At 39.3% G+C, this 9,360-nt stretch overlaps 1 protein-coding gene across 1 annotated transcript in view; it reads right to left on the bottom strand.

Annotated features, from left to right (window-relative positions):
- Positions 1–417: 417 nt before the first annotated feature.
- Positions 418–9,360, bottom strand: part of slc37a1 (solute carrier family 37 member 1) — a 22,861-nt gene continuing 13,918 nt past the window's right edge. Inside the window, exons 8-20 of the mRNA XM_060876944.1 lie at positions 8,940–9,106; positions 8,222–8,274; positions 7,551–7,634; positions 7,272–7,400; positions 6,404–6,494; positions 6,179–6,241; positions 5,995–6,080; positions 5,015–5,063; positions 4,294–4,367; positions 4,106–4,184; positions 2,806–2,903; positions 2,663–2,727; positions 418–2,576 (exon numbers count right to left, since the gene is read on the bottom strand). Of these exons, the coding sequence (XP_060732927.1) occupies positions 2,561–2,576; positions 2,663–2,727; positions 2,806–2,903; positions 4,106–4,184; positions 4,294–4,367; positions 5,015–5,063; positions 5,995–6,080; positions 6,179–6,241; positions 6,404–6,494; positions 7,272–7,400; positions 7,551–7,634; positions 8,222–8,274; positions 8,940–9,106 (1,054 nt within the window). The 3' untranslated portion in view covers positions 418–2,560. The remainder of the gene's footprint in view (positions 2,577–2,662; positions 2,728–2,805; positions 2,904–4,105; positions 4,185–4,293; positions 4,368–5,014; positions 5,064–5,994; positions 6,081–6,178; positions 6,242–6,403; positions 6,495–7,271; positions 7,401–7,550; positions 7,635–8,221; positions 8,275–8,939; positions 9,107–9,360) is intronic.

Below are 9,360 nucleotides of genomic sequence, written 5' to 3'. Positions count from 1 at the left end.
CACCCTTGTCAATCAACAGACAAGCATTGTAGGAGCTCCCCCTACGGAGAGGGACGATATAGACACCAGCAGACAACAAAGCACTGTAAAACGCACATAATGCTGAGATCCGTAACACCAGCACCAAAAACAGTAGGCTGGTTTATAGTACAAGCACAGGAGAGAAACATAAGGGGGTTATGATCTATATACACAAGTGTAGGATGTGAGCTGAAGTGATGACGCATTCTCACACAGCATAACACTGACACGGTAGTGTGTGTGTGGTCATGGTATGAGTAAATCAGTGCAGGAGTGTTAATACTTCAAATATTACAGACTAACAGCAATATGTGTGTTTATACATACACACACACACAGAAATCTACTTCTAAGCCATTTTAAACGAGTAAAGAATCAGCCAAATATTCCAATTGAAACAGTTGATATTCCTCTTTATTAACAATGTGATTTGTTCACATTCATTTTTATAATTTCTTTATACAAAGTGACTTCCCAGCACAGTGCACAGCTACTGCAGTGAGTTTCTAAAGGAGTCTAAAAATGACAAACACAAACCCATACAAAGAACAATAAAATAGAAAACAAGGCACAATCATGTTGTAACACAGGAAGAGAATTAGATGTGATTTATTCACACAAAAATACATTCAAACATCTAAAGTGACATCCACTTACAGATGGGTCAGAGAGCGGGTTCGACTGAATCATTCATCATGGCTTTTTAAGCCAAAGGGTCCAGTTTAATGGCAAGTTGTGTGTCGAGCCTTCTTGTGTTTTCCTGCTGTGTACTCCATTCATTGTGTACACTTACTTACTACTGTAAACCAATAGTGCAAGTCCCTATAATATCTTAAAAACAAACAAAAAAAAAACCAGTGGCTTCATGTCACCACAGTACAGAAGACTCATACATACACACACTCAATGTGCATCTGAGCAAAACAAATCATTAATCAGTGGAACATTTCTATAAATCAGAATCTCAACCTGTCCTGAAAAACAAAACCAAACGTTCACGATATACTGTACATTGAATACCAACGCATTCTGTACCACAGTATTTAAAACACGGCATTTAAATATCCCAATATAACATTTGTATATAAATATGGATGGTTTTGACTTTGGTTTGTAGAAAGGCAGAAGTGAATGAAGAACAATATATTAATTACACCCTCATATATACAGCCTTCATATCTGTACAGTGTCCATGTGCTTCAACGGATTTTTAGTGGTACAGGTGAAGAAACTATTTTATTCACAGCATCTACGTACTGACGGCAGAAAACGGAAGTATTTAAATTCAAGTTGAAAAAAATAAAAAATAAAAATGAACTATTTCTAATAATGAATGCAAGTCTATTGACACTGGTTAGCGTTATGTAAGCGACATCACACTAAGGAGGTCCTTTGAACTTTCATTGATTATTTTTAACATTTCATTAGCAACATGAGGAAGTATACAGTCCTAGTCTTGGTCATGCCATTTACGCTACCTATCTCAGTCTTCTCTGTCTAACAACTGGCCTGGATAATGTAGAAGTTCTTGATGAAGCATGTGAAGTTTGAGTAGACAGAAATTAACCAGACTGGTTCGGTTTATAAAACTCATCAAGCCGACATGTGCAAGCGCGCTGATTGTGTTTGTTTTCTCCAGTTTTTTTTTCCTGTAGAATCTCCAGTTTAAGCTCATTAATCTTTTAAGCCTATTAGGTTTATCCCATGAATAAATTTATTAGCTGTGAAAATACACCATTAAAAGGTGCAATTTTCAACTTTTAAAGCCTCTCGCTGCCTCCAAGAGGAACGGCAACTGTAATGAAAACATTTTTACAAGCCGGCATTGTCACATTACTGAATCAGCATTTGCCTCATGAGCCTTTCAAGAAAAAAAGAGTTGATCTGAGCAGCTTTGTCTCGGCCACGATGGGAGGGTGTAGCTATTTTCAGGCCCAGAAATAAATTAAAGCGCAGTCAAAAGTGAAGAAACTACCGAGCTCTATTAAATATTGCGAGTGTTTCAGACCTAAAGTATGTCTGAAACAAAAAATTAGACACCGCACCTTTAAATATCGGTATATGTCTAAAAAGCTATTGTATTCCATGAATAAATATTACATCATCAATATAAATAGCTGCACCTCATACCATTTAACTCGATGAAACCTAACACAAGGACACTTACACTAAAAACATAGACAGTGATGGCAGTGATAAACATTTCTATTATGCTCGAATCCTTCACTGATGTAAAGGAGCTCAAAATGTCTACAGACAGGTCTTCATTGGTTTGAAGCAGTTTGTAGAGCAGGGCTTGTGCTCAGTATAGAAGGTAGGCTTGTAACAAGCTCCTACTCAGGCTACAACTATGGTAAAGAGTTCAAGGTTCAATTACGCCCCATTACACTGCAGGAATGGCACAAAGCACAGTGGAAAGAATCAAGTCAAATTGCAGATCTGCTTCTGAGGACAGATTCAAGCTGTGGTCCTGGTTTGGGAAGCGTTGGGGACAGAATGTCTTTCACCCAGAGCCTACACCAATGTAGGGTTAAAGTGCTCAGTGTTCCTTCAGCCTGGAAAACAGAAAGACCAAACACTGATTAAGGCGCTTGATTTAGACTGAGATATAAAGAAACGTGCTTCAGGAACGTGGACTCACTCGACAGAAGCTCTTGGACGGTTCTTCACTGACCTCATCTCCTTGAACACCAATCTCAGCAACAGCTGCAGGCAAACACGATAATAAAGATTATACAAAGACAAAAGCGCACGGGTAACAGCGCCGACCTGAGTCGTACTCACCAGTAGTGCAAAAAAGTCCGCTGTCATGAGCATGTAGAAGACCTGATCCCAGCCGTGTGCAGAGAGCAGCCCGGCCAGCAGGGGGCCTACTGCAGCACCTATACACACACAAACACGGGGAAGACAACATTTAACACTGGAAATCAGTGACAACTCGCTTACACGAGATAAAATGAGACCTTGACTAAAGATGTCGATTAAAGCAAATTTATAAGAAGAAGCATATAAGCATATTTATGGATGTTTTCCAATGTATATATAAACACATAAAGGGGGTCTGAGAAGTCAGGGACCAATGCGAGTAAAACTACACATAATTCATTCTGTATTTTGTATTTAAAACATGTGCTCTACACGTCCACTTAAACGCTCAGACACTTTCCGCATTAGGTTCCAGATTTTTCAGACATATATTTTATATAGTCCTATATTTTATAATTGCATTGCTAAAAGCTGCTCTGGAGGATGTGCATTCTTAAAAGCGCTATACAAAGAAAAAAAAAGAAAAAAAATGAACGGAGCTGAATTGAATTAAACAGCTTTACAGAAAACTGGTTGTCGATATCATTAATGAGCAAAACTGAGGAGTCTGGAAAAGTAAATTTGAGAGAAAACCAGACACAAAGGAAAAGTCCTTTATCTATCTAGTGACTTTTCAAGGAGATTTTGTGAAGTTTTATAAAATGAGTGTCATTATTAAAATATCGCCTTTGTTTCAACAGATTTCATTCCTTTTCCTGGCCTGAGTTATACAACCAAACATAAATGTTGAAATGCAGTAATTATCCATTAATATTAATATGAATTATAAATGACATGCTTGCTTTGAATGAACATCAGCCATTAATTATGCGTCTTTGTTTTATATGATTTATCTGATTAGGTTTATTTAGACTACTTTCAGATAAAAGGGTGGTGGTAGATATGGTAGTCAGTAGATATTTTGGTGTTTTGATGCTTAAGATTGTTTATAAGGTGAAAATGATCATGAGGTTTGAAAGAAAACACACAAGAGCCTGATTTTAGCAGCAGTTCTCAAGCATTTTGGGTTGCAATAACACATTTAATGACCTTTGAAATCAAGTCCGATTTTAACAGGTTACATACTAATGTTTTATAGAAATCAAGATGTAGATTTATATCTCAAATGAGCCAACCAGAAACATTTCCTGAGACGCCACGAGGACGAAATCTTGAGAGAAACAGGGGATTCCGGTTTCAAGCATTTCTAAATGCTTGACACTAAACACTGTGTTTAAATATCATAGGGAAAGCCTGAACAGAGACCTGACACACTTACCAACAGAACCTGTCCCATCAATAATGGCAGTGACCGTTGACAGAGCGCGAGCGTTGCCTTTAAGGCTCTTATGGGTGCCCTGTAATTTTATTAAAAAGATAAAAGATTAGCATTAATGTGTAAGATAGGAGCCAAAAGTATTTCTGAGTGTATCAAAGAAACACAAGCACATTAACGCAAATACTCACCAGATCAGCAGACACAGCGGTGGTGATGAGGGCATAAGGTCCGTTCACTAACCCTCCACACACCAGCAGCATGCCTATGACACACAGCATGGCTCATCAGCTCACAGGTTTACACACAGATTTCTTCTGATATCAAATCCAATCATTTTTGCTGGTATTGGCCCAATACTGATACTGCGTATTGAATCTCTTATTATTATAATTCTTCTTCTTCTTAAAAATAATAATAATAATAATAATAATAGTAATATTTGAATAATGTTGTTGTTGTTGGTCTTTTGGCTGCTCCCTGTTCAGGGTCCCTACAGCGGATCACGTGGTCCGCACATTAGGTTTTTTAACCTCCCAATTTTTTCCGTGCTTGTGACCGGCACTGAGAGTTAACTCTTTAGTGACTGGATCAACTCCCTGCCTGGGAATCGAACCAGAACCACGGCAATAACGGTGCAGGATCTTGCCGCTGGACCACCAGGAAGGAATAATATTGGAATAAAATTATATATATAATAATAATAATTATTATTATTATATTTGAATTGTTGGAATAAGTTAATTAAAAAAACATGAATGTTTGAGATATTCTGGGTAAAATCCCCTACAACGTGAACCATGAAACCTTTAGGAACACGAGAGTAACTGATACAGAGATGGGTTACGTCACTGTTACGTCACTGTTACGTCACTGTTACGTCACTGTTACATCAGTGGAGTGAAGTCTTACCGATGGTGGGGCCCAGACCAAACTGTCTCATCATGGAAAAGCCATAAAGCTAGAAAACAGACACAAATGAACTTTTATCAGGTCACATTAAGCCCAACAATGTCTTCATATTACAGCTGCGCTCACTATTGACCTGAAGTGAGTTTATGTGTAAGACTAACAGCACACGGATGTAACCGTTTGTAAATCATTGATATGGTGAAGCTTTCTGTACGCAGACGTTTATTTAAACTTTAAGTGTTCTGAGACGGGAAAGTCTCCAGGATGGAGGTCAACAATATGAGGTTTCATCTTATTAACTATGAAAGACAAAATAGAGTGTGGTGAAGGAGCAAATGTTTATAACAGTTACACCATCAGTGATAATAGAAAATAACGTGTTTCTTTTTTGATCTTCAATGACCTTATGCTATAAACTAATCACAAATGTATAATTATGTTTAATTCCTTAACTCTTTTTTATTATTTTATCAACCCAAGTCTGATATAAAATCTCATTGTTGGCAAATTGCTGTGCTGTAAAAAGAATACCAGACTCCAGGACATGTTGTTATAGGAAACTAATCCATGTGTAGATTACAGTAACTCGTGTTTCATGTCAGAACGCATTGCTGTTGATTATTTCCTTTAACACCATGACCTGTCTGAATACTCATTAATCTTTGCAGTATTATATTAGTTAGACTCTGAACTGACTGTTGAATAGCTTTAATATGAATCACAGCGTTACGGTAAGGCCACGTTACTAAGCCTGAAAAGTGCGTCTACGCTTTAACGGAGTGTGTCTCTAAAACGGTGGCTTAAATTTGACTCGTTAATTCATAATAATATAATATAATAAATCGGTGCTGAGAAACAACAGCCATCTGTGTTCATGTTTTTAAAAAATATAATTTCATTAATAAATGATTTTATTAATTAAGTTTTATTTATAATGTTCATATTAAGAGGTTTTTGTAATTTTTTGTAATGATACATACTGTTGGAGCGGCCAGGAGCAGCATTACAGCACACGTAGTGGCTCTTTTTCCCGTTTTATCTGAGAGCACGCCTGCCAGGATTCCACCTACACACACACACACACACACACACACCATGTTGTCAGAGGTAAGTGAATACCTGACCCCTAAACTGCCCCGATGGAATTTAGGTCGCTCTCCATACCAACGATTCCTCCCACGTCAAACAGGGTGGAAAGATCTCCAGCCTTCTTTGCATCAAGGTGAGCTGTGACGCACAACAAAACAATGAACTCAGAAACTGCTGAGTGTTTCAACATACCATGAATAAACAGGGTAACAGGTTTGTGTAGTTGTGCAATAAACAAAAAGACATTCCACATTCCAGGTGGAATAATACCAAAAACACCTGGTCCTGATGCACTCTCACCTGCTTTAGTGATATAGAGAGGAAGCCAAAATAGAAAGGTGTAGCTGACAAGCTTCGCAAACAGCAGACACAAAGAGAATTCCACCACACCCTAAACACACACACACACACACACACACACACACGGATGAATAATGTGTACCGCATACAGTATATTCACAGATATAACATATGCTCACATATCAAATACACACACTTAAACACATGAGTGATGTTCGTGCGATGGAGCTAATGCAGATATAGAGCTGAGTGGATTAACATTGGTCTAATTTTTGAAGCACTATTGCACAGATGCATGCGTGCGTGCGTGTGTGTGTGTGTGTGCTGTTTGGTGGATACATGGTGGAGGATACTTGGGTGGAAAGTTGAATGAACTATGAATTCAAAATGTCAATGAATTTTTTTATTTGTTTTTATAGAATTCTGTGAATTGTGGAGAAGATGGATGGATAAATTGATGGATGAATTGTAACCATTCATATAAATGGGAATTTTGTATAATAGATGGATGAATGGATGGATAGATGGATTCTATAATTTTAGATGGATGCTTATTGTTCCATTACCTGGTGCACAGATGAATGAATTTATTCTAAAAGTTAATGGATGGAATGAAAGAACTTTTGTATTATATTAATCGCTGTATAGTATTAAACTTTGAGACTATGTTTATTATGTTCTGTAAAGTTGTTTTGAGACAATGACAGGATTTGGTCTGAGAATGAAGGAATGAATAAAAGCATGTACAGAATTTGGTCAAATTTTAGTTGTAGTGTTTAGCCTGAGTTTGTATTTATTTAGGGATGGATAGACTTTTTTACGTGCCGTATTTATTTCTGGTTAATGGAATATGTGTGATGTCACTCACCGGTATGCGTAAAGCTCCCATGAAACTAATGGCAGTCGGTTCTGCCTCGCTCTTCACTACGACCACCTGCTGAACAGGAACAAACACTTCTGCACTCTCCTGCCCCAACAACAGCTCTGTATCAGAGTTCTGACACACACGCGCACACACACACACACACACACACACACACACACACACACACACACACACACACACACACACACACACACACGTTCTAGTGAATTAAAAAGAAAGGCTTCAGTTAAAACAGGTGACCGTGTAGGAGATGAGACTCACCTCTGTTTTTGTTCCTTGTTTACACTGCAGGTACAGCTCTTTATGGCCATTGACTCCGTTCCAGCTTTTTTTCAGTTTCAACTTCTAGAGACACAACACAGTTCATTAAATGTAAAATGATGTGTGAGCGTGTTTAAGTTCACATTTCTTTTCTTCCCCTGACCTCAGTGATCCTCAACAACTGTGTTTGATGTTACTGCTCATGATGTCTAAACAGACACAGACAGACACACAGACAGACACACAGACAGACACACAGACAGACACACAGACAGACACACAGACAGACACACAGAAAAATGCACACACAGACACAGACAGACACAGAGAAAGACGCACACACAGACACATACACACAGACACATACACACAGACACATACACACAGACACATACACACAGACACAGACACACAGACACACACAGACACACAGGCAGACAGACACACAGACAGACACACACAGACAGACACACACAGACAGACACACACAGACAGACACACAGAGAAAAATGCACACACACAGACACAGACAGACACAGAGAAAGACGCACACACAGACACACACACAGAGACACACAGAGACACACAGACAGACACAGACAGACACAGACAGACACAGACACCCAGACACACACACGTAGTCAGAAAGAGTTTATTCAGTGTGTACTTGCCTGGTGACCATTGACTGCATTTTGAGTCATAGCTGCTTTCAGGTCATTTGGGTCTAAAATGACAACAAGAGAATACAATCAGTTAGATTACATACCAACCCCAACCTACACACACACACACACACACACACACACACACACACACACACACACACTCTCCCTCACCCTCATGCACGCTCACTCTCTCACCCTCACGCACGCTCGCTCTCTCACCCTCTCGCTCGCTCTCTCGCACACGCACGCTTGCTCTCTCGCTCGCACACGCGCGCTCTCTCTCGCTCACACACGCGCGCTCTCTCTCGCTCACACACGCGCGCTCTCTCTCGCTCACACACGCGCGCTCTCTCTCACACACGCACGCGCTCTCTCGCTCACACACGCACGCTCTCTTGCACTCTCTCTCGCTCACACACACGCTCTCTCGCTCTCTCACACACACACACGCACCCTCACTCTCACACACACTCACTCACACACACACACACACACACACACCCTCACTTTCACACACACTCACTCACACACAAACATTTCAAAACACACCAACTCTAAAATGTCATCAAGATTTCACTCATTTAAACGTCTTTTTTCATTTGTGGTGATGACATCATGGTGTCTTTATGCACCTTTACAGTCTTGTTTGTTTCATATGAAATCCAGGCCACATTTAAACAGACATTAATAGATAAACTAACAATAAAACAAAAACAATACCCACGCTCAATTAGGAAGAGGAAGCAGACGATGCCCATGACGGCAATGATGATGCCAGGGATGATGAAGGACATCCCCCAGTTAGACGACACATAGTGCGCAGCGATCAGAGAACCCAGGATGTTCCCAACAGAGGTGTGAGAGTTCCACAGCCCCATGATCAAACCTCGCCTGAATACAAAAACAGCACATGTAGTTTCACAGTTTATTTATTTATTTACGTGTCTACAACAGACAAAAACTCCACATTCTGAAAAATAATAATCTGAGCTAATTATACTTATATATACACTCATACCTCTATGATCACCTTATATTTACCTCAGGGAAACAGGAATTAACACTAACATAGTAAAATAAAAATCCAAACTACACTTTTATTTTGTTCATGAAAATCAGTAGGTGTGTCAGCAACCGTGAAACGT

The sequence above is a fragment of the Tachysurus vachellii genome, chromosome 8, assembly GCF_030014155.1.
Source record: "Tachysurus vachellii isolate PV-2020 chromosome 8, HZAU_Pvac_v1, whole genome shotgun sequence".
NCBI lineage: Eukaryota > Metazoa > Chordata > Actinopteri > Siluriformes > Bagridae > Tachysurus > Tachysurus vachellii.
This window is presented reverse-complemented; position numbering and strand designations above follow the sequence as displayed.